At 44.5% G+C, this 26,061-nt stretch overlaps 1 protein-coding gene across 1 annotated transcript; it reads right to left on the bottom strand.

Moving 5' to 3' along the window:
• Positions 1–6,929: 6,929 nt before the first annotated feature.
• Positions 6,930–23,971, bottom strand: ADRB2 (adrenoceptor beta 2). Its single transcript, XM_077137366.1, has one exon. It carries the CDS (start codon positions 23,750–23,752, stop codon positions 22,496–22,498), a length of 1,257 nt encoding a protein of 418 aa, XP_076993481.1. The 5' UTR covers positions 23,753–23,971; the 3' UTR covers positions 6,930–22,495.
• Between the last annotated feature and the right edge of the window lie 2,090 nt (positions 23,972–26,061).

The following is a 26,061-nucleotide window of genomic DNA, read 5'->3' as shown; positions in this document are numbered from 1 at the left end:
AGTGGCATCTCCAGCAGTGGCTTCATTTCCACACGGCTCCAGCTCCTGCCCAAATGGCCTGGTTTCAGGGCTCTGCTAACGCCAGGCCCAGGGGCAGTACAGCTTCCTGCTGTTGCTAAACTCTGTGGTATCTCACCGTACCCTATTTGGCGTCTCAGCTCTTCCATTACATACACATTCAAATCCTTATATTAAATTTCCTACATTGAGAGACTTAGTGTAGGGATTCCATTTTCCTGGTTGGACCCAGACTGAATCACCTAGCCAAGGAAGAACTATTTTGAGGAGCCATAAGCATGGCAGTAACTAAGACAGCATCCCAGAAGAGTGTGCGTGTGTGTGTGTGTGTGTGTGTGTGTGTGTGTGTGCATTTCACCATTGAATGGCAAGAGCCTTTTCCCCAGGGGGAACTGAGCTTATATAGCCTCAGGTCTGCAGGCTCTAGAGCAGTTCCTGGCATATAACAGGTGCCAGTAAATGTTTGCTAAACTAATATATTTGTTTGGTAAAACAAATCCAGCCAGAGTGGCTGTTTAGTTTATCTCTATATCTCTAAGTATCTGTATGACTTAGACATAAGAAATACAGATCCTTCTAGTCTATAAATGTACCAGCAAGCCGTTCTGCCACATTCTACAGAGCCGTAGACGGAGACTGCACTGTTAATTCTAGAGGATCATTCTAACTTCAATCATAGTAAGTTATTTTAGTAGGAAGATATTAATTAGGTGCAACCTGGGGAAAAGTATAATGCCCTAAAAAAAAGAAAGTGGGTGAAGACTGATGAAAAGGCATGGGAAAACATGGAACAAACGTCATCCTTTTTAGGTATTTCAGTTTTCATATGCTTATACAGGCAGAGTTCAACAGAGTAGAACAATTTGCCAAGGGACTAGGATTGGAAGGCATGGGTGCTGGCTTCAGCCCCTCCACTAACTTGCTATGTGGCCTTAGGCAAGTCGCCTCTTCTCTCTGGGGTTCAGTGTCCTCATGGGTAAAATGAGAAGGTAAGACTAAATGATCTCTCATGAGAATATCCAATAGCTCATCACTGTCTAAGAATCAAGCCCAGTTTTCTTACCACATCAAATAAGTCCTCACCCATCCAGCCTCATCTCACTTACCAGCCCTCGATGTATGTCACCTGCTCAGCAAGATCCTTCCAAACCTGGACCTTTGCAATTCTGTTTTCTCTTTTTGTAATTTTCATCTCTGCTCTCTCTGCCCTATTTTATGGCCAAGGCTGCATTTCCTGCTGGACTAAAAACGTTCAGATTTCTTGTCACTGTAGAGTCCTGGTTAAAACTGAGGGCTTCAGAGCCACCGTGAGTGGGGTCATGCCTTGGCCTGCATTTCGCTAGCTGTGTAAAGTGGGGCGAGTTACTGGCTAAGCTTCATTTTCTTCATTGGCAAGTGTTAATAATAATAGCATCTGTATTATATTTCTAATGTTGAAAGGCCCAGAGTGGTTGCTCTTTTCTTGGTTGGAGCTAGACTGAATCGCCTGGTTGGGGATTGCTCTTATGGGAGAACTGAACATGGCAGAAATGGACCAAGACAGCATGCTAGAATGTGTGTCTGTGTATATGTTTGTGTGCCTATTCAACAAATATTTCTTGAACATTTACTACGTGCTGGACATTGTTTTGTGCAACAGGGCATAGCTGCTGAGTAAACAAAGAAAAGTAAGAAGACTTCTGCTCTCAGAAAGCCTGTGATCTGGTGGAAGAGTGAGGCAATCAAAAGATCACACAAATCAATGTAGTAAAAGCAAAGAAGGAAAGGGACAAGTGCTACAAGGGTGCATAATGTGGGGTGGGGGTTGAATAAGGAAGGGACATTTAGTTGTACGTATTGTCTTTTTTTTTTTTTTTAACAGGGGCAGGCACCAGGAATTGAACCTGTTTTTTTTTAACAGGGGCAGGCACCAGGAATCGAACCTGGGTCTCCGGCATGGCAGGCAAGAATTCTGCCTGTTGAGCCACCGTGGCCTGCCCTGTATCTATTGTTTTATCCTTGTATTCTCCCAGTGCTTGACTCTCAACTGACTCTGTAAATGCTGGTATCCATTTATTGAAGGCTATGGTCTCTCAGTTCTCTATGTTGAATAAGATGACTCCTTAGCACCCAAGGGAAGAGAGCCAAAAGGCGGATTCTGCTAAATGTTGACTGTTTAGAGGGCCCCTTAAAGCTAAGGTAGTAGAAAGACAGGATAAGAAGGAAGAGGAAGTGGGTTCGCACCTCAGCTTTGCTGTGAGCTAGTGGTTTAGTGACCTGATACAACGCCTTTCCCCTGTCTGGACCTCCTTCAAAAGTGAACAGGTTGGAGTAGTTCATCTGTAAGATCCCTTCCAACTTTGTGGGGTCTTTTCTGAAATCTAGTCCATGAAAGGCTAATTCCAAAGGAGGAAGGATGGGGCAGAGGGAGGGAGGAGACGAGGGAGAGGTAGAAACAGGGGAGTTGGCAGGCAAGAGCAAGCAAGAAAGAAGGAAGAAAGGGAACTGAGTTGAGCTGTTGAGCTGACAAGCTCAATTGGCAGGCAGGATCCCAAATATGACCTTAGACTTTCCTTACTATTCCTTTTTCAGTTACTTGAGCAGCAGCTCTCATTGGTGATCCATTGGCAACCTGCAGGGTCAGGCTGCCCAAATCCTGGTTTCACCAAGCTATCTAAACTTGGCTAGTTCCTCCTTATGTCCCAGCTTGATTGCCTGCATAATGCATATAATGATATCTACACCACAGGATGTTGTATGGATTAATTGAGATAATGGTTGCAAAGATTTTAGCACTGAGCCAAGTATATACATTTTAGCTAGTTTCATAGTTATCATCTGTGAAATAGAGTTGGAGAAACTGATCTGAGAGCTCTCCCACTTACCCTCTATGATTCTTGACGGATTATGATCTGGTGATATCCAAGAACTAGATCTAATCTCGAATCTCATTATGGAAATGGGGTGTGGGTGTATATTTCTGGTGGGGACCAGTGGGGGGAGTGCCCAGGAGAGGATTTTGGTAGCCAAAGAGCTTGCTTCTGGGCCTCTCCTTTAGTTCTCTGCCAGACCATGTTCACTTAGCTGTAGATTACAGAAACAATGATTTCTCTAGTGCATGGTGTTAATACAAGGGATGGAAAGGTCTTGCTGAGCTCATAAAGAAGGCAACATTGCAGAGGGCTAATGAGAGGAGTGGGTGGACTTAAAAATGTGGAGAAGGGATAAGATGTGGTAATTCCCATGGTGGAGATTGTGAGACAGGGAGATACATATCATTCAGATCACTTTGTCTAAAGCCCAAGGCCCATGAAGGGAAGTGGGGAGAGGATTGGACTAGAAAGGGAGGTTAGGGTCTCAGACCCAGGGCTGAGGAGTAGGAACTCCATCCTACAGGCAGTCATTGAGGGTTTTTGAACAGAAGAGTGGTCAGATTATTGCTTTACTTTAGATCAATAAAGGATGGACATGTTGCTGACAACCAATCATTTTGAGGGTTAGAGATTATGGCTGTCATGTGAGAATGTCTCACATAAACATTAAACTGCTAATTTGGTGGGTTCACATTTTATATAACTGCCCAGTACACCATGCTCATTCACACAATTGATTGAATGAAAGCTCCATTAAAAAGTAGTTACTTCTGCTGCCTATAATCCACTCTATTATTTTCTATCTCATTTTATATTTCATTTAAAATATTAGCTGCAAATTGTTAGATTGATTTCCTGGGCCACTAATGAGCCATGACCCTCTGTGTGACAGATAATGACCAATAAACTTAGGCAGTGGTTTCCAGAAAGGGTTACTGGCACCCCTGGGGATGCAAAGATGATTTACAGAGTAGTGGAGGAAAATAATAGAATGATTATTGTATTGTTTTTATTTCATTCTTGTAAAATTTTTTGTGTGGGTATGTTTTATAATATTCATAGTACACTATTATGGTGACAAGTATATTCTGAGCAAAATAACTATACATATTGTTCTAGTTTGCTAGCTGCCAGAATGTAACACACCAGGGATGGATTGGCTTTTAATAAAAGGGATTTATTTCATTAGTTCTTCAGAGGAAAGGCAGGTAACTTTCAACTGAGGTTCTATCTTATGCGGGAAGGCACAGGGTGATCTCTACTGGCCTTCTCTCCAGACCTCCGGGTTCCAACAATTTTCCCCAGGGTGATACCTTTCTGCATCTCCAAAGGCCTGGGCTGACCTGCGGGTGCTGAGATGAGGTATGCTGAGCTGCTTGGGCTGTGCTATGTTGTGCTCTCTCATTTGAGCACCAGCCAATTAACTCAAACATCATTCATTGCAGCAGGCACACCTCCTAGCCAACTGCAGATGTAATCAGCAACAGATGAGGTTCACATGCCATCGACTCATGTCCACAGCAATAGAACTAGGCACCTTCACCTGGCCAACTTGACAACTGAATCTAACTACCACATATATATTAGGGATTTGCCCATAAATTTTTACTGATGAAGACACATCCTTAAAGAAATTCAGGTATCCCAACCAAGTGAACTTAAGCAATTGGGCAGTCAGCCACAAATCTTCCTAAATGGATTTCTCTAAAATATTAAAATTCAAATCTCTGTCTTTTAACTTGGTCACTTCTAACCTGAAATTCATTATGCAGTCAGATCTCAGTTGCTCTGCATGGAATCTCCCCGATTAGAGGGAAGAAGGGCTGAGTTCCAGGGCTGGCTCCATCATTATTTGCTGTGTGATCCTGGAAAGGACAATGTCCTCTCCGAGGCTCAGTTTCCTTGTTCTTAAAGGGAGGGAGTTTTATCTCTAATAGTCCCTTCAGCTCACTAAGATTTTGGGAGTCTGTGAGTATTCCGAACTCTCATCTTCGGTCCATGACTCTGTGTTAAGACCCTGCATTAGATGTGAACGGGACCTGTCTCCATCTCCCTGTTTACTTGTGAACACTTGTATTGGATTATCTTTCAATTGGGAATTTTTGAAACACAACTATTTCCTAACCACAAAGCTTTTACTTAAAAACTAGATCATTAGCTAAGTCAATCCCCACTGATAGAGATCATAAGAATCATAAAGAATTAGGGACAGATCTGTTCACATTTCCTAGAAAGAAAAGTCTTTTTTTCCAACTATGCGAACTAGGAACAGTTAGCACAAATATCTTAAAAGCAAAGTCCTATTAGAACGGTTTGGACAAAGGATAGATAAATTTGAAAAAAATTCAGTTATGTGTCCAAAAATAGGTGGATACTTACATCAATTTTTATATAGACTTACGAAATATTATGCAGCTAAGTGCTAAAGTGTTAAAATAGCATTTAAAAGACTTACTTCCACATAACATGTGGAAATGCAATATAATGATAAATGAAAAGCAAGGATATAAATCATAATTCAGCATAATCTCAGTTTTATTAAATATGTATTACATATCATAAGTACACACGTAGGAACAGTCCTGAAAGAAAGAAGTTCTCCAAAAGTCTAACAGCTGTGCTACCTGATAGAAAGAAGTAGGGGAGGTCTTTATTTCTATACTATTTTTCATTTTAAAATTTCCTTCAGTATGTATTTATTTATTTGTTCAGTCATTCAGCAAATATTTCCTGTGTACCAGCAATGAGCCAATTGTATTCTAGACACTGGGGATATAGGCAAATCTTTGCCCTCCTGCAGCTTATCCTCCTAGTGAGTGGACACAGACAATAAACATAAAAATAAAGAAACAAGCTAGACAATGCAGATGATAAGCGCTGGGAAAGCATCCAATCGGTGTGATGGGGAAGAATGGCTAAGGTTGTACATCCTGTTGGGTGCATAGTCAAGGAGGGCTGCCCAGAGGAGGCACTATTTGAGTTGAGAATGAGTGACATGCAGAAGCCAGAAGAGCTGGGAGAAGGGCATTACCATCAGAGGGAAGCAAGGCCAAAGGCTTAGTGTGTTCACAGAGCAGAGTAAGGCCAGGGTAGCTGCAGCTCAGTGTGCCTGGGGGACAAGCCCAGGTTGCAGGGCCCAACCGTGCCTTTTATGCCAGGGAAGAAATCTGCTTTTTATTCTAAGTGCAGAGGGGGTCTCAGAAAAGTTTTACACTCAAGGGACAAAGCTGCATGCGTTTCAGGAAGATGCCTCTGGCTGCAGAGTGCGGAGGCTCGTGGTGCAAGCAGACTAGAAGCCGGGAAACCAGTTAGTAGACACATTTTTCTTTGTAACTTGCCAATTCTGTGACCTCACTTTCCACAACTGTAAGATGAGGGAGTAAGGCAAGGTCAATGATTTCTAAGGGCACTACCAGTCTTTTTTTTAAAAATTATTTTGTGCATGTGTGTGTGTGTGTGTGTGTGCGTGTATTTTACCACTTTTGGAAGCGTGTAGGCTTCCTAAACACGGGGGCCAATAACAATACCAGTGTGTTATTACTTCTTGGTGAAATAACACACACTGAGCTATTACAATTCTTTGCACACTCACCTACTGAGGACCCTATCCTGAGGATAATGGGGAGCCAGAGAAGGTGTTTTAGCAAGGCTGACTTCCAGGTTTTAGAGTGTTCACTCTGGCATAAGGAAGGGGGTCTGCAGGGGGCCGAGATGGGAAGCAGGGAGTTGGAGAGACCTGGGGGTGGTTTCATTAGAGCAGCCCTTCTGGCCCATAACATTCGAGAACCCCCACGGAGAGAGCCCAAGGCAGAGACTTGCCACTGGGGGAAGGAACATTATCTGCCTCAAACCACCTCTACAAGGGGCCCTCAAACACTGGGAGACCAGTAAGTGTGAGACCCCGCCTATTTATATAGTTGGGGGGGGGAAATGAGGCACAAACAGACAAAGTGACTCATGTATCAAGGATTTCTGACTTCAGGGCCTCTGTCAGTTAATGTGGAAACCAGACTCCACTTAGCGTGTCATATCGGGAGGGGGAGGGGTTGTGCCTGTGCCAAAATGGAAAGGAGCGCCACGGGTGGGGCGGCGCAGGGCTGGGGGAGTGCTGGGGGAGAGACAAGTACCCTGGGCAGAAACCGGGACAAATGCTCCAATACCTTCATTTTGACACTCCCATAATCCACGAAGGACTAAAATTGGCTTTAGAGTTTGTGTTATGAAACCAGAGCAGATCAAACAAAAGAAATAAGCAAAGCTTTAGTCAGCCAGATGATGACTTGTGTGGAAAGCCAAGCGAAAATAGATCAGAGACACTTTCCCAAGAGACTCGGAGATCTGTCCCATCGAGATCCTGGAACTGAACCCCTCACTTGAAAGAAGGATGGGGAAGCAGCGGCAAGTGGATGTCACCCCCTGGAGATACAAAAAACAGAGCTCTGTGTATAGAATCAGTATCAGGACTCTAACCGAGCTCTCCCAGTCCTGAGGTTAGAGCCCATCTCTCTTCTGTGCAAATATTTCAGGGTCTAAATGTTTGCCAAATTTGCAGACAGGCACAGAGAACAAGGGGGCAATGTGATCTCAAAGCACACTGTGTGCTGGGCGTCCCCTCATACACATACGCCTGCACACCTACATTTAGGGGCGTGAGGTCTTTCTTTCCTTAAGCAGCATTATTTAAATATCTGCATTCACCACCCCAATCGAAAAGCACAGCTCACTGAAACTGGAAGCGACCCTTGTTCAACCCTTTATTTTACAGATGAGGACTGGAGTTCAGAAAGGAGGAGGACACCGTTACTTTAGCGACAAACCCAGGCAACTGCTTCCAAGTTCAGTGCTCTTTCTAGACTACAGGAAAGAAAACGCATGCCTCAAGCACCTCTTTTCAAAAGGAAGGTGTGTTAGAGATGGAGACAATTTCCCGCTTATTTCATTGGCTGCAGCCTGGAATCTTGGCACACTGATTAATGAATTTCTAAAGAAGTCTTTTAACTTCGTTGGACGTTTGTTACAATAATGGTAAAATCACAATCAGTCACCCATTAAATAAACATTTGCTGAATGTTCACTATGTCCTGGGCACTCTGCTGGGTCCTTTATGTACTTTTCATCTTTTCTTTTTGAAAATTTTTTTATTATGGAAAATTTCCAATACGTTGAAAATTGGAGATAATAGAATAAAAATAAGCCATGTACCCCAGATTCAGTTTATATAATTATCAACTCATAGGTAATCTTGTTTCATTGATATCTTTACCTCCATGCCTCCAGCACCAGATTACTTTATAGCATATCTCAGATATCCTATCACTTTTCGTATCTTTTAATTTTCATAATACTATGAAGTGGATATCATCCTCCCCATTTTCTCATCAGAGGGAAAAAGAGCTCAGAGAAGCAAAGTGATTCTCCAGGGTTAGACTCAGGAAAGGGCAGGGTTGGGAGGGAACCTACTATTGGTATCCATTATGCTGTGAACCTGAGGTAAGGGTTGACATACGCCCAAGTGCAGACATCGCGTGGGGCGGTCCCCACAGCCCTGCAGGCGTGCGGGATGAAGGTTTCCCTGGATCCCTCTGTTGGTCTCCAGGTTCAGCTGCAGGCTCTAGATTCCATGCGAGGTCTATAGGCATCTCCCTCAGAGGCTCAGGGTGGGTCACCGAAGGGCAAGATCAAAGGTAGCTGGGGTTGGCCACGAAGAGGACAGATAAGGGCAAAGGTCATTAAGGTTTGAAGACTTATCGCCTTGAGGAGTTTAAAAGACACATGTTTGGCCATAGATGCGAAAGGAACATATCAAAGAGGGATAAAGGAGGGACGAACTTAGACTTCAGAAAGGATACAGAACATGGGACAAAATTGTAATGAACATTAGCTGGTGCAGGCCCCTTCCATGTTTTATGTGGACATGATTTTTACAGCAGACTCTGAGAACTTCCTACCCAGAGCAAGAATTTCCTCTAGTGTCCCTAATGGCATTCCATTTCTGTGTTACTATCTCTAGGAACAGAGAGCTCACTACCTTTCAGAATATTTTAATTGTTAGAAAGTTCTAGTCTTCATGTTGGGCCAACAATTTGCCTCCTGGATGTCTGAGCATCGGCTCCAAATCTGCCCTTCGGTTAACAAAGACCGAGTCCACTTCCTCCCTACCCAGCAACACTGAATATTTGAAGACAACTTCCCTTTTTATACCAGTGTTCCCCAAAGTGTGTTGAGCAGAATAGTAAGCTTGCATGATGTCAATAGGTGTCCTGTGTGACTCAAATATACCAAAACAAACAAACGAAAACCCATAAATAGCAAAAGGAGGCTCTTTGGATATGTCAGGTTAAACCAGGCCAACTGGGTTTGTTTATTGCAGGGTTTCTCAGAATTTTTACTATGTTACTGTAGTCTATGTGCAGTTTCCCCAACATTTGACCTCAGAACTATTTTTCTCTTCCAGAGTACCTTTTTTTTCTCTTCTCCATATAAACTCTTAAAAGTACAGTTTGGAAAATGCTTCCCTTCACAAATCTGAACTCTTACCATCATGGTCTTCAAGCTAGAGAGTCAGGCTCCTCAACGATTCCTAACTGAGGCTCAGTGTTGAGGTTTCTCACTCTCTTAACATTTGTTCTCTGTGAGGATTAGCAGATTAAAACACAAAAGGCCCAGTTTAGTGTGGGTTTCAGAGAAATAACGAACACTGTTTTTGTGTAAGAACATCCAAGCCATTGCATGGGATATATTTATTCTAAAATATAGTCATTGTTTATCTGAAACTCAAATAACTGGATAGCCTGTATTTTTATCTGCTAAATCGGGTAACCCTAGTTGTGTCCTCAATGTTCCCTTTCCCTTGAAAACTATGGTTGTCAGAACTGGATACAATATTCCAGAGGTGGAACGAAACTGGGACAATTTATAACCTCTGGAGCTACCTTCACCGTACTTCTCCTTCAGATGCTTTGTTCAGGGAACAGACATTTTTTTCTTTTTTTTAAATGAATGATTAGACGCCAGTCTGAGATTGATAGCTATCTGATCTCTTTCTGAATCTACTGACCATTTCCAGAAGCCAATTACCAACCTCTGCTCACAAGTATATTTCCATTTCTCTGAGCATCAGTACTAGTCAAATAGATTCAAATTCTGTTTGCAATTTCCTTTTCATTATCTGTCTTTCCTATCAGACTGTTTAAGAAACTCAAAGGCAGCGACCATGTCTGCCTTGGTACCACGTACTCATGGTAAGCTAAGTGAACCAGATAAGCTGACACTCAGAGGAGACGAGATTGCCAAGGGAAGCTTTCCTCATTGTTGGGTATGTCATCCACTCCAAGTTTTCCCAGACCTATTATACATGTTCACCTGTGCTGAAGGCAATTCTATTGGAGGATGCATGTGCAAAACAAGAACATCTAATTGCTATGACTAAAATAAAACATTCCAACCAAACACAAACCGTTTTTAAGAAGTTGAAATACTTCCTGGAGCCTGCAATTTTTACCAAGGTGTGGAACTTGGCCCTAAAAAGCAGGCTGGGCTGCCTCCAATGGGTGTGGGTTTGGGGCGAATTGCACCAGGTCTTCCCACAGAAACGTCCTGATCCAACAGGAATTAGTCAAAGTGAGCAAGGACAGCCTCGGAAGAGCCTCAAGCTACCAGAAGGGAAGGCAGGGAAGCGAGACACAGGATCTCTTGGCCCTGGTTTGGTGGTGGTGTGTGACAACTGGCACCAAGGCCACCAAAGGCTCAGAGCCTCTGCTCCAAGCCACAGTTGACAGAGCTTGCCACTGCCCATCCCCAACATCAGCTCACCCAGGCTTGGGGTTTGTCACCATTTAAAGCATTTTGGAGACTGCCTCTGGCACAGGCAATCACTTATCAGTGGCTTGGCAGCTGTGGCTTTAGCGCTGGGGAGTTTAAACTCTGATGTTTTAAGATAAAATACAGCAGAAGGCAAAGAAATACAGCGAAAAGAGTCCCAAGTCCCAGGAGGGTCGCATAGTATAATAGAATTTGTGTTGTTTTCTGCGTTTGAGAATGAAATTCAAGTCCCAATCCTGCCTTGTGTTAGCTCCATGCCCATGGGCAAGTCATTTGCCACTGTGAAATGGGGACAATCAGACTGTCCTCAGGGTTGCTGTGAGGATGAGAAACAATGACACATGTCAAGGTCTTTTATAAAGTGCCAAATGCCGAGACCATCTGATTGACTGTTTGGTCATAGATCTGCCGCTTCGTAGATCTGGTAGCTTGCTGTCAGGATAGCGCAGAAAAGCACCTGGCTGGGAGAAAAGAAGGATTGATTGCCCCTACAAAACCTTCAGCAAAATTCAAATTACTTTATATAATTCCTTTTAATTATGGCAGAAAGCCTTTTCTGAGCTCATATTAGAAAACATAAAATCTCTGTGGGTAGGAATCTTTAGAATATCGGAAAATCACTTGGAAACATCTTTATGGCCAGAAGATTTAGGCCTCTAGGTGAGCTTTTAATTCTAAGTGAATGCTTCTATTGCTCTCCCGGGGGCCTGTCAGCTGGCTCCAGCCGAGGCCCTTGCTGGCTTTGCTGGTAAACAGGAGCAGAACGTATATACGTGAAATTTTATTTCACCAGAGAAAATAAGGCAGGGTGGTGTTGTGGCTGAAAAATTACTTGATACTTCCTCTATTGTGAGGTGCTGCACCCACTCAAGGAAAATTCGATAACATGCAAATATGTTTGCACATGTATTTACTGTGCCAAGGCAATAAGGAGCCTGGACACCTTGCCCTGAAAAGGCCTTCCCACTGGGTTTCATCTGTTTCTTCCTCCAGTGCCGTGATGCCTGCAGTGGTTGCTTCTGGTAAATAATAATGACTTCTAGTCCCACCACAGTCCCCACCAGGCCCTGCAGACCTCTGGTTTACCATCTTTGCCTGTATTTATTTCTCTCTATTACTGGTGACTCTATGCAAAGAATCCTCTCAGCTCCAAGCTGGACAGAGCCTCTGCTTACAACTCTGAGAGGGTACAAGGCAATCTTTATGCAACACAGTCTGCCCATCCTCCCCTCCTTGCCTGGGCCAAGAATAGTCAATGATCCTGTTCTGGAAGAAATCCCACCTAGTCACTGGATGCTCAGAGCCAAGGAGGAGGAACAGCCTTGCTGGCTATAATCGTATGCATGAGGCCAAGCATCATAGCCCAGAGCAAGCTCCAAGACAGTGGATTCAGTCCAATATACCCCTTCCCTGGTCTTAGTCCCAAGGATTGGCTTAGGCTTGATGCCACCCAACAAGGAAGGTGTCTCCCAGCCTCCCAACGCCCGCTGGATTTAGATACACTGGGCACATAAATGCATAGGGGTGAGTTCTGAGAGGCAGAGTTTGCTAGTGAATACTTTTATGTAAATGCATACCTTTAAGAAAACACACAGAAGTGTACATGTGAACTTACGTGTGTACATGCTTATCTATGGGAGAACACTTTTGTATGAGTAGGCATAGATCAGAGAGTTTTTCTCAAAATACAATTATGACCTCTACTGCCAAAACATCACTGGCATCTAAATGCTCTTAGGATAAAGACCCAAATCCTTAAATTGGCCTAAGAACCCTCCATGGTGTGGCTTCTTCCTGCCACCTGCAGGCTCATCTTGCACCCTGCTCTACCCTCTGTCACTGCATAGCAGCCTCACTGGTCTTCACTCAAGTCCTTACTATGCACAAGGTTTCCTTATGCCCCAGGACCTTTGCATATGCTGTTTTAGCTGAGTAGCATGTTCTTACCCCCTCTCTTTCTAGAAATTATCTAATTATCCTTCAGCTGGAAGCTGAAGCCTTATTTCCTTTGGGGAGTGTTCTAGTTTGCTAGCTGCTGGAATGCAATATACCAGAAACGGTATGGCTTTTAAAAAGGGGAATTTAATGAGTTGCTAGTTTACAGTTCTAAGGCCGAGAAAATGTCCCAATTACAACAAGTCTATAGAAATGTCCAATCAAAGTCATCCAGGGAAAGGTACCTTGGTTCAAGAAGGCCGATGAAGTTTAGGGTTTCACTCTCAAGTGAGATGGCACATGGCGAACACAGTCAGGGCTTCTCTCTCTCAGCTGGAAGGGCACATGGCGAACACGGCATCATCTGCTAGCTTTCTCTCCTGGCTTCCTATTTCATGAAGTTCCCCGGGAGGCGTCTTCCTTCTTTATCTCCAACGGTCACTGGTTGGTGGACTCTCTGTTTCGTGGTGCTGCAGCATTCTCTGCTCTCTCTGAATCTCTCTGAATCTCCAAAATGTTTCCTCTTTTATAGGACTTCAGAAACTAATCAAGACCCACTCAAATGGGTGGAGACATGTCATCCCCTAATCCAGTTTAACAACCATTCTTAACTAAATCACATCAACCAGGGAGATGATCTCATTACAGTTTCAAATATACAGTATTGAATAGGGATTATTCTACCTTTAAGAAATGAGATTTATATTAAAACATGGCTTTTCTTAGGGGGAATACTTCCTTTCAAACCAGCACAGGAAGTTTTAGCTGCTCTGCCAGAATTGGTCATATTCCTTTAAAAGACCCTGTATCTCCTTCACAATACCTCCCCAGATGCAATTTTGCATGCATTAAAAAATTTTTTTATCACCCATTATGTATAAAGTCAGTAAGGGCAAAGATAAACCTTTTCTGTTCACCCCTTAATCTTCAGCACATAACAGTCCCTTTCATATAATAAGAATCCAATAAACTGCATTGAATCACATGTGTCTAGGCTTACATAGGAAGAGGACTCTGCATGTGACCCTGTGCATGATTAGATGTCAGTGCGACCATGATTATTACATGGTGTGGGATGCTTGTTAATCTGGAGCACACAAAAGTGTGCTTAGGAATCCTTCTGTGTGCATACCTCTAGGAGAGAATGTTTAGGTCTGAGTACATCTGTTCTTCTGTGTGTGCACCTATTCATACGAGAGTCTCCAAAAAAGAACGTAGATACGTGTATATACCTATGTGAAAATACACGTCTAACAACGTGAGTATAGGCATCAATGTAAAAATCTATGTGTGTGTATTTATTTGGGTATGTGCATCTGTGGAGGCGTATGTATATATATGCATGAATCATACTCTTCTCTGTAGTTGGGCGGGTGCTCTGCTCAGATATCTAAGCAGGAGGATTTGTGTACATTAGGCAGATCAGCGCATACAACCTGTAGCATGAACATGGACAGGCAGTGTGGAGGAAGGAGTGCTGGAACGGGAGTCTAGCCCTGCAGTAAAATCCCTTTTCCTTCCTGTGCTATGTCCCCCTCTAAATGCAGCCAGTGTGGGACTAAGTGACAGTGATGCTATTGGGGGGGGGGTATAACTGTGTAGATGCCATGTTGTCACAAAATACATTTCTAATGATATATGTAATAGCCCAAGGCACCATATTAGCACTTTCTTCTCTTACAAGAACGCTTGGTCATTTATAAATTGTTTTCATCTATACTGTTATATTTGGTAACACAGAAAATGTGGGATTCTATTTACTTGACAGAATTATCATTTGTAGGAGTGCCTGCAGCTACGTGTGACCACTCTGTACATTGTCACATGTTGTGCTCTTACGTAGGAAGGATAGGGAGATGCAATCTCTGGGTCTTTGAATTGTGATCTTTGGACTGCCTGGGAAGTTGTGGCAAAAATGCAGATTTCTGGACCCAAACCACAGTCATGTTAGATTAGAATCTTGGGGACAAAGGATGGGAATGTGCATTTTCTTAGAAGTTTCCCAAATAATTTTTGTCCTCAGTAAAGTGTGGGACCTATTGTAATAAAACAATTGCAAGAAACTCAGACCTTAATTGATGCCACTAACTCTTCCCTAATTCTATAAAAGGAGATTTCTAGGGCTGGCAATCTCGTGTCCTTGAGTTTGATCTTCAGTTCTTTTAGGCTGGGAGTGCTAGGTGAGCACCTGGTTTTATAGAGCCACTATGGATAATGAAACAAGAAAGGAAGCCTGAATGTTTGCGAACAGATCGGCTTACTGTTGCAACACATACCATGAGAACTCTGAGCACCCTCTCAAAATAATAAAATTTTTAAAAAAGCAACCATTAACGGGGTTGTCAGGATAGTCTGCACATTTAGACACACTCTTAAGGGATTTCTAGAATGAGAAAAACTAGGCAGTAGAATAAAGGGAGAATTGGAACAATGAAGGAAAAACCCCAAAGGAGGTTGTGGCTTTGGGCACAAGGCCTTCAGCTGCAAAACCAATATGGTGTAGTCAAAAAGAAAGTGGGGGTTCCCTCTGACTCAGATTTTGCTTTGTCATGGAGGTTGCCACAGTGATTTTTAAAACTGTTTTCTCTTTCCGGGTATATGAACACATTCAGAAACCCCAGCCTTCCCTTACAGCTTTGGAAAAATAAATAAATAAAACAAGCCAGGGGAGCGTGCACTCTCTTGGCCTCTGGACTACCTTGCTGGGTGACCCAACCCTCTCAGAGCCTTGGTTTCTTGGACCCTGCAATAGGGAGGCGATGGGTGCTCTCTGGGTCCATCCTGCCCTGATATTCTAAGATTTGAAACACCTGATTGCTTACATGGCCCTGGACAGAGAAAAGAGCTGACCACCCCCTTTCCAGTTGTCAAGGGCTTCCTGACCTGAAAGTGGTCATTTGACTCAGTACAAACCAATGTGCTATTTCCAGGCACCTTCCCCTGCCCTCCCCCAAGGCAGGGGAAGCTCACTCAAACCCTGCTGTATAAAGCTGAGAGACAGTGTGTTGCCGACTCTGAGTGCAATCTGGCTTTCTAGTTTATATTTGGTCACAACCTGCCTAGATGTAGCACGGGGCTGACCCTTAGTTCCAAGGGTCAGAAATTAGTCAGGGCTCTCTGAAAAGAATCCGTGGGGAATAAAATGAATGCATGCATTAAACATTTCCTTTCATAATCTTCTCCCTCCTCCTCTCCTACCTGGTTCCAAACAAGGGAAGATGGGCAGCTTATCCTAGTAGCTAAGCACCAGGATTCCGGCCTGGAATGCCTGGGCCACTCTAATGGTCTGTGTGAATTTGGGCAACCTAGTTAATCTCTTTGAGCCTCCCTTTATTTATAAAACAAGGACAAGCGTAATAGTGCCTATTTCACAGGGCTGTTGTGAGTGTTAAATGAGATCATGCATGAAAATTGCCAAAACAATGCCTGGCTTCTAGTAAAATAAAATATTTGCAACAAACTCAAACCTAAACTGATGCCACTAATTCTTCCCTAATTCTACAAAAAGAGATTTCTAGGGCTGGCAATATTATGTCGTTGAGTTTGATCTTCAGTTCTTTTAGGCTGAACTAAAAGAACTGGTAGGCAGTACTATGACCACGAGAGAAGCGCTGTCAGAATAGAGACCTACGGTTGCACGTTTGAAAGAGCAGGTACTGGTCATTATATGACTCGAATATACTTATTTTAATACAAATCAACAAGGCTTGGTTGGAGGCATTTCATAATGCAGAAGGAACCTGGCTTAGGAGTTTAGTGGTTAGTTTCCCCGGTTTTGAAAGTCGTTTAGAACCCAGGTGCAGAAAGCACACTCTCAGAAAGACAGGTGTAAAAAGCTTCTCCTCATCTACTAGCAAGGGGGCCCATTCTGTTGAATTTACAAAGTTCATGTCTCTATAACTGTGCTCCTTAAAAAGTAGTGCATGGACCACTTGGGTTGCAAATACCTGAAGCAAGTTGCTACAATGCAGATTCCCGAGTCCCATCCCAGTTCTACCAATCAGACTCTCTAGGTTTGGTGATTCTTTTGCACCTTAAAATTTGAGAACTTCTGAACCCTTCTATATTGTCAGATCAATAAACCAGAAGGAATTATGATATTTGGATCATATCATGCATAAAATATATTCAAAAGGCATTTGTGAAAGCAGCATCAGTGGGCCCAAAGTAGGATGAATAATCTAATTCCATTTTTATAAAATACATGTATACATATTTGGATAGCCATGCTTCGAACAAAAACTGGAAGCAGATGCATCAAATTTAACAATGGTTACATCATGATGGCAATGCTATATGTGAATGATCTCTTTTTATGCTATATTTTCCAATGTTCTATAATGCATATCACCTTTTTAACAAGGAAAATAATGTGTTTAAAATGAAAGCATTGTAGCCAGAAGTGCAGCACTAAAGACATCCTGAAATCCTACAGAATTTTGGATAAAGAAGAAAACTTGGGACTCACATAAACCAGATTCTCTCTCTTTAGCAACGATGGAACTGAAGTCCGGAAGAGGAAAGTGACCTGCCTGAGATGACCAGCCGATAGTTGCCAGGGTAAGACAGATCCCAGGTCTACAGGCTTTCCAGCCAGAGGGCTCCAAATTGCTCCGTGCTGGCCAGAGACCTGCCTCCCTTCCTTCCCGCCTCCTGAGGGTGACGGAAAGACCACAGGAAGTGCAGTGAATTCAAGGGTGGAGAAGGATGTAATAGCCTTTGCAGAGAGGACTTTGCAGCTCTCATTATTCTCTCTCTGGGAGTTAGTAGGTCATTTGCAAAAGGCATGGGAAGAGCAGCTGATGAAAAGTTCTAATAGTTTGGAAAACTGCTTAACCTTATTGCTCTATTTCTGGATATCCCCTCACGACCAAGGACTGTTGAAATCCTGATTTCCCTGGGAGGTTTCCCATTTGGGAAGGCAGTGAAACCTCTGAAATCCAGAGGAATTGGGGAGAAGGCCAGCTGGGATTAGGGAACAGTCTGAATACTTTTTAAGGACATTCAAGTCTATAGAATCACAGTTTTGGAAGAAGACTTGTCCTGTTTCCTTCTGCTTAGTGCAGTAAGCTCCTGCATGTCATCCCACATAGACATTCTTTTCAGCTGCTCTTGAATGCTTCCAATGACAGGAGGTTCACTATTCTGAAAGATAACCTAGTCCACTATTAGAAAAGCCTCCCAACACCTGAGCTGGAAACTGTCTCCCTGTAAGCTTCTGTTTGCCCTCTGGGATTCACAAAGACCTGGCTGTGCTCCTTTCCCCAGATTTTCCTTAAACCATTTGGAGGCAGTTATCACGTACCAAATAGGCCTTCTTCCCAGTCTTCAGACTGAGCAACCCCAGGACATTCAATCATTATTTATATTACAAATGCCATCAGCTCAAATTAGAAATAGAAGCTGCTGTCGTGAATTAGCCTCTAAATTCAGGGTGATACAAATTCAGAGCTCAGGGGAGTTTAGAGACCAGCAGCACTGGCCTCATCATTTCACAGATGAGCAAACTGAAATCCACTGAGAAAAACCATCTCACTCAACTTCACTGAGTGAGAAAAAGAGACACTGAGTTGATAGTTGAATCCTAGTTGTGTGAGCCCCAATCCAGCGCCCTGTCCACCTCACCTTGCCACTTAATATTCATAAGACACCCAGCATTTCCTAAGTTCTCAAAAGTGCTTCGGAAGTTTGTTCTCTCAGGTATTTCAAAAATTCCTCCTTCAAATTATATTTGCACTATGAGTGAAGTAGGGATCAGCACAGAATTGAATGTAGTAGGCGTTATACTGTCAAGGAAAAGGCTCCTTCAAAATTGATTAATCTTTCTTGCTCGCTGCTGTCAGAAAATCATCTCCCTTTCTTGAGTTGCTCGCTCAAAATGAAAAGCACACTTCTAATGCCACCCAGGCCTGACAAATTCCCCAGAAGGCCTAACTACCTGCTCAACGTAGAAGGAGAACTTCCCAACGTTGGAAGCCTGAATTAGTTGGCCAGGGTGTGAGGCAGGCTGCGTTTCTGCTTTATCCTGCTGTGCTCACTTGAGGTTCATATCCTCTTTTTAATTTGGTCTGACCCTCTGAGGAAGAGACAAAGCAAAGATTCAGACAGGCAAACGAGGCCCTTCAGTGATTGGTTTCCTGTCCCGTCCCCAGCAACCCTGCTCTCAGTCACATGCTTCCAAGGGAACATTCCTCCCCGCCCTGACCCACTGCAATCTCCCTCTTCTCTCAACAAGGTATTGCATTTCCAGTTCTGACACTTGTTCTGGCACAAACGGTAAACCGCCTCGTGCTGCTTCCTGGTTTGCATGTGTGCTAGGCTCTGTGGGCGCTGGAATCACACAGACCTGGGTTCCAGTTCTGACTCTGCAACTAGCTGGTTGTGTGGCTTTGGGCAATTTCCTTAACCTTTCTCATTTGTTAAATGGGGATAATCATGCTACCTATGTCATAAGGTTGAGAAGGTGACATCATGTCCCAAAGGTGACAAGCACAGTCCCTGAAATTTAGTAAGCATTCCATGAAAACTATCTGTTTATTACTGTTAATATTATGCTCCAAAAGACAGAGGTAGACGCCTATAATTTTCTCATGCTGCACACAACAGGGGCACCGTGAATACTTCCCCACCCCCTTATCCCCTTCCCCTTCCGACTGGTTCTTGTCTAAATTCCATTTGGCAGTAGGTTCTCCATCAGAAACATTCTAAGCATTCTGTAAAGACAGTTCCTATTCCCAGCCCCCTCTTCTCCCCAGATTACTTCCCCCAATGATTACTTCAGCTGGAAGACCCACCCTATCCTGTCACTGTACACACACCTGTCAGCTTGCATCTCGGGATAAGGTTCTCACTTGACAGACTCAAAGAACTTGCTGTCCAGGCAAAGAAAACTTTATGATGATGAATCCAACACAACCCTTATGTAACCAACCTGCCAGCAAACAGAGGGACAGCGAGAAATGGAGAAAAGCTCCCAAAGAGAGGCAAAGCAAAACAAAAGGAGCTAGAAAACAAGGGGTTGACATATGCGTAAAACATTTTTGCTTGTCAAGAGCCTTAAAACCAACGTTGCTCTATTTAAAATATTCCTAAAAGGACAAGAAAAATGGCCAAATTGCCCTTTTAGCTGGGAACCTGAAATTATGTTCACTAAACTGAAATTATATTAACTAAAAGAGTATATATACAACACTGGCATTATTAATATTTATTGTCCATGGAGCTTACAAATGATGACCGAAAAGTCTGCAACTTCTTTTGAAACAAGACAATGGAAAACTTCTACTTGGAGTAGCTTGACAGTTCTGGTATGACATAAAGAATGAAAGGATCTCCTAGCTTCACTAAATGCAGAGGATATCTTAGTGGATTCTTGCTGAATAAAATGAAGAATTCTTTCTGTTGTCCCCATTTCAGGTTGTTTATTCCCTGAATTTTGAGTTGAGGACTCTAAAGAAACAAAAAACAACCACTGAAATGAACTTGTTGCTTTACAGCTTCCAGGGAAACACTTCCCCGACTGAGTGAGAGGAGAATCCCACAACACCATGTGATCAGGAGAATACACGGTTCCTGGAACCACAGGTTGTTTGGTGTTAGCCCTGGCTTAGTGGACATCCTTGACTTCTTACCTTGGGCGGGTCATTCGGTCTCCTCAGATGTCAAATGCTGTCTACGGGTGCTTCCAAGTCTGAGACCCTGTGAGGCTATGGGGAGTATGAAATCAGCTAGAGATGAAGCAACGAGGAAAATAGGACTCAGAGCAGGAGAAGAAGTGATAATAGGTATGAAAACCCTGAGAGAAAAAGCGAAAGCGCTGAATGGGGCACAAACTCTCCAATATTTCCGGGTGCCTTCCAAATACGTGGGTGCCTGACATTCTCCTGAGAGCTCAGCGTTCATCCAGGCACTCCGTCACCGAGCTAACGAGAAAGAGAAGGCTGATGCTTTTCTGGTTGGGGACCTTGGCTGGGACAGAAAGGAAGAGAGATATGGAGTCAGCTTCATTACGAGTGAAATGGCAATGAATCCTGCGGCCTCGTGTTGCCAGGGAGGACAATTCACTCCATCTGACCTGAGCCAAGCTCTGGCTCAGATACACAGGCAAAAATAGAAAGGGGTGGGGGTGAGGCCACGGGGGGTGGAGGGTAGGAAGGTGTTTACTTTTGTGATTTTCTTTCCTGTGCCTCTTAGCAGTACTATAACCTCTCCACAAACAGGCAGTAACGGCCCACAGCCCTTGCCTACACTGATAAACCCTTCCAAACGATTCTGTACAGTCCTTCTTAGTGTCTCACACTCAGGAGCAGGGCTGGAAAGTGAGTTCAGAAGGCAGCACGATATAGTGGAAAAGAGCCACTCACTGGCCTAGGGCCTAGCACTAACTGGGTGAACCGGGAAAAACCACCCAAGATAAAGTGGTACAATAGACAGAATCTAAAAATCTGTTTGTGTTTTAAAAGTTTATACTGGTGGTATCAACCTGGGAAGATTTCACATTTGGCAATGTCTGGAGACATTTTTTGGTCATCAGGACTAAGGCATCTAGTGGGTCAAGGCCAGGGATGCTGTTAAACATACTAAGGTGCATGGGGCAGCCTCCCCCACCCCCACCTTCACCACAAAGAAGACAAAGAGTTATCTGGCCCAAAGTGCCCATAGTGCCAGCACTGAGAAACCTTGGTTTATACAAGGGGACAGAAGAAAAGAAGGAGGGAAGGGGTTAAAACCCTATTTCTAAGTCATGAGATATTCATCAGCTATTTTTCAGCTTTTTCTACCTATAAGCAATGCCCTTTTATTTTCTCTTGGAATTATGGGGCTATGTTTGAGCAGCTTTTTCTCAAGAACATCTCCCTTATTCATCCCTAAAATGCCAAGTCCTGATGCAGTACAAAGATCTCCACTATAAGATACGGCAAAGATATAAATACAGGCAGTTTCTAAACAAGTAGAACTGGAAGGTGGGTGGTGGGGGGGTGTGGAGGGACAAAACATATACTCATAACTCTGTGTCTATGATTCAGTGTTTCTGATGTAACAGAACAGAATAATAATTATAGGACGAGCCCAGTTATGCCAGAAGCATGCAGAACTGATCTGGGGGCATGAGTGCTAGGAGAGATACAGATTTGCAGCAGCAGCAGACTCAAAGGCAAACGAAAGGGTTAAGCAATCAGCACATGTCATTTTGTATTCTGCATTAAGTCTGCATCATTCTGCATTAAGTCACTGAACAGTTATGACAAATAGTTACCTGTGGTTTCCAGTGGGGGAGAAAATAACACTCCTGTGAAGGGGTTTTGGAGAAACAGGTGCAATGAAGTCATGGTCAAACAATTTATTTACTGTAAACTTTAGACTTTGCTCAGGAAAACAACCGAAGCTGCCCCTCAAATCCCTGCCTACAATACCCCGTTTAGCAAATAAAAGGAGCGGGGAGAGTCCATGTTCACAGCTGAAAGGTCCGAGATACTCAAGATCCTCAAGTCCAAGGGTGCAGGAAGGAAAGTCTCCTTCAGATACAAATTACCAGCAGCAATATTTCACCCCTAATACTTGGCCAATGAGGTAGATACACGGAAAAGTTGCCAAAACATAGCAGATCCAGGTCCTCTGGGACGAAAGCCCTTTAGACATAAACTTAAAAGTTCCATGCAAAGAGGAACTCAACTGTACAAGAAACAAATAATCACTCGAATATGTTTTCTCTTTTTTTACAGTTTAAAAAAATAATAATAAAAAAGCAGAAGGATGTCCTTCCTCCTGCACCTCTCTATACAATTTTATTCTAATTTATTACACTCAAGTTAAATAGTCTCTTTAGTGTTTTTTTTTGGGGGGGGCCTTTAAAAAGTAGAAAAACTGCATTACAGCAGTGAGTCATTGGTACTACAATTCCTCCCTTGTGAATCAATGCTATCGTTAGGCACAGTACCTTGACAGCTCCCAAAGTCTGCTGTGCCTGGGGGGACCTCGCACAGCAGTTCGCTTTCTTTCTCTTGCCCCAGGTTATATCCACTCTGCTCCCCTGCGTAGTCAGTCTTACTGTTGGAGCTGTTGGAGTAGCCATTCCCACAGGCCTTCAGAGAAGCCCTACGCAGGCACAGAAGCTCCTGGAAGGCAATCCTGAAATCTGGGCTCCGGCAGTAGATGAGGGGATTGAAAGCGGAATTGACGTAGCCCACCCAGTTCAGGAGGATGTATACTTCCTTGGGGATGAGGTTGTCCTGGATCACATGTACAATGTTGACGATGAAGAAGGGCAGCCAGCAGAGGGTAAAAGTGCCCATGATGATACCTAAAGTCTTGAGGGCTTTGTGTTCCTTCAAGCAGAACTTGGAGGCCCTGCGATGTCCATGGCCACTCCGCCCATCCTGCTCCACCTGGCTGAGGTTTTGGGCGTGGAAGCGGCCTTCGGATTTGTCAATCTTCTGGAGCTGCCTTTTGGCCACTTGGAAGACCCTGGAGTAGACAAAGACCATGACCACCAAGGGCAAATAGAAGGACACAATGGACGAGGCGATAGCGTAGGCTTGGTTCGTGAAGAAGTCACAGCAGGTCTCCTTGGCGTAGCAGTTGATGGCTTGCCGGTGGGTGGCCCGGTACCAGTGCATCTGGATGGGCAGGAAGGAGGTGAGGCCTGACACAATCCACACCATCAAGATGACCACCCGGGCCTTATTCTTGGTCAGCAGGCTCTGGTACTTGAACGGTGAGGTGATGGCGAAGTAGCGGTCCACCGCAATCACGCACAGGGTCTCAATGCTGGCCGTGACGCACAACACATCGATGGAGGTCCAAAACTCGCACCAGAAGTTGCCAAATGTCCACATTTTCATGAGGATGTGGCTGGCCCCGAAAGGCACCACCGCCAGGCCCATGACCAGGTCAGCACAGGCCAGAGAGGTGATGAAGTAGTTGGTGACCGTCTGCAGACGCTCGAACCTGGCGATGGCTGTGATGACCAACACGTTCCCAAACACGATGGCCAGGACGATGAGGGACATCACGATGCCCATGCCCACCACCCACGCCTCGTCCCGTTCCTGCGTGACGTTGTGGTCCGGCTCTTGGCTTCCATTGGGCGCCAGCAAGAAGACGCTGTTGTTCCCGGGTTGCCCCATGGCGCGCAGGCTGGCAGGTGAGTGCACTGACTGCCGGCGCACCGGCCGCGCCTCAGCGGGCGGACCCCGGGCGGGGCGCTGCGGGCCACCGGAGGACGCCCGGAAGCCTCATTCAGCGGCCGTGAGGTGGGTTTGGCGGGGGCGCGTCCTGCACACTCAGCTTTGTGGGGTGCCCTGGGCTCGCCGTCCCCGTCAGTCCCGTCCCCGCGCTCTGGAGAAGCCGCCTCAGAGTGCGCCCTGCCCGTTATGTGCACTGGACTTTAGGGGACCTGCCCTCCCGGTGACGCGCGGCAACTTTCCGCCAATGGCGCGCGGGCAGCCCTCGCGTTCCCGCCCCGTCCCCCCCCGAGCCCCCCCCCCCCCGCCACCTCCCAGCTCGCGGGCTCCCGGCGTTGGCGCGGGCGGGGCGCAGCTGCTCCCCGGCGGGCGGGCCCATCACTCCCTCCCGGCTCCCCCGGGCGGGTCCCAGGGGGCTAAAGCGGGGGCTGGTGTGCTCGCCGGCGAAGCCAGGCGCTTTGGGCTCTGGTGTGGCTGTTACCTGTCGGTCCCGGGCGCCTGTGCGGACTGGGCAGCGCACGGGCACCTGCGGGAACAGAGGTGAGGGCGCCCCCCGAGACACGCATATACAGGCACAAATGCTCCCTGACAGACATGCTCAGACTTATACGGAACCACAGACACCGAGACACACCCGTCCAGCGCACCGACGTGCACATTCGCGCGCGCGCGCGCGCACAGAGGCAGACAGGCACAAAGTCACCCTGTCCAACAGAGACGCGGCCAGAAACAAACACAGGTTCACCCAGAGGCACAAAGGCACGGGCACGGGGAGGGAAAGAAGGCAGCACGCACAGACGCTCGCCTGGAGGCTTGCAGAGCCACGCAGACACAGACCTCCTCGTCCAGGAACTCCCCAACGCCCCTCAACCCGAGCAGATATAAATGACGCTCCCCTCATCTCCACCCCCAAACACACACACACACACACACACACACACACACACACACACACACACACACACACACCATATTCCCTTTCAAACATTTGGCAAGACCACAGGAGGTGACTTCAACAGCTGCCGATTTCCTCAGTGCATTCACTGTCAAGTCCTTTTGGTGCCCTCCTTGGGAATTTGCAGGCATTGAGACATAATTTCACTCTGGATTTCCGTGGGAGCTGGGGTGTTCATGCCTGTGTTTGGGATGGAGGGAGGAAGTTTTATGCTTTTGTTTTTAATTCTTGGGAGTGTGGCATCACTCCCTCATTACCTGTTTGAATGGACCTAAGTTGAAACTGAGATACTTTTCAGTTCAATGTCAACTTGGGAATCCCCATTGCAACGAAAACAAAACAAAATAACAACGACAAACCTTTCATCAACCCCAGATTTGTTAATCTGTGGTGTTGAACCATATGAAATTGCCGTTAATTACCCATTTTTACGTTCAAAAATGGTAATTTCATATGGCACAAACTACTTAGAAGGTATTAACATTAAGAAAATTTGAAACTCTAGAAACTATAGTTTCTATACATTTGAAACTATAGAAAGCAAAATATAAATCTTCTTTTAAAATAATCATACCACGATGAGATAGAATGAGGGTAGAGGCTGGAGAACTGGTGCTTAATTTGTGCAGAATTTTTAATAAGCTTGATTGTAAATGTTTGAAAAATGACAGAGGCAATGGAGACACATTATTGTGAAAGTAATTAATGGTGCTGAAATATAGGTGTCATTGTGTTTGAAAGGGGAAGTTTAGGGTAATGTATGCCACTAGAAGGAAAGCTGGAGGATAAAACCTGGGACTGTATAACACTGTGAACCCTTTTGTGGATGATGTTAATAGTACATATGTAAGAATTTCTCCCATGAACTAGAACGAATTTACATTACTACTACAAGCTGTTAATAATAGGGAGGTATATGGGGAAAACACAACTAATGCAAAGTATGGATTAATAGTTAATATTCTTTCATCAGTTGTAACTAAGTCACCATTGCTAATATTAGGGAGGTATAAGGGGGTGGGATTTTTCTTTTTGGAGCAATGAAGATGTTCTCAGATTGATTGTGGTGATGAATGCACAATTCTGTGACAGCCATCGATTGTACTCTTTGGATGGATTGTGTGATGTGTGAGTAAAACTGCTTTTTAAAAAATCATGCCAACTCTTAAAACTAAAGTCTTTTGTACATGAAATGCTTTCCTTTGGCATCTGACATATGATGTTACTGCTAAGAATAAATTAATTTTCAGGGTTTGATTTTCACATATATTAACGGTTTTTGAACAACAAAGTGCTT

Source organism: Tamandua tetradactyla, chromosome 20 (assembly GCF_023851605.1).
Source record: "Tamandua tetradactyla isolate mTamTet1 chromosome 20, mTamTet1.pri, whole genome shotgun sequence".
NCBI classification, from domain to species: Eukaryota; Metazoa; Chordata; class Mammalia; order Pilosa; family Myrmecophagidae; genus Tamandua; species Tamandua tetradactyla.
The sequence above is the reverse complement of the archived record's forward strand: the minus strand, read 5'-3'. Positions and strand labels throughout refer to the sequence as shown.

What these genes read in the sequence shown, in the direction of transcription:
- ADRB2 (XM_077137366.1), bottom strand. Translation starts at nt 23,752, where the DNA reads ATGGGGCAACCCGGGAACAACAGCGTCTTCTTGCTGGCGCCCAATGGA.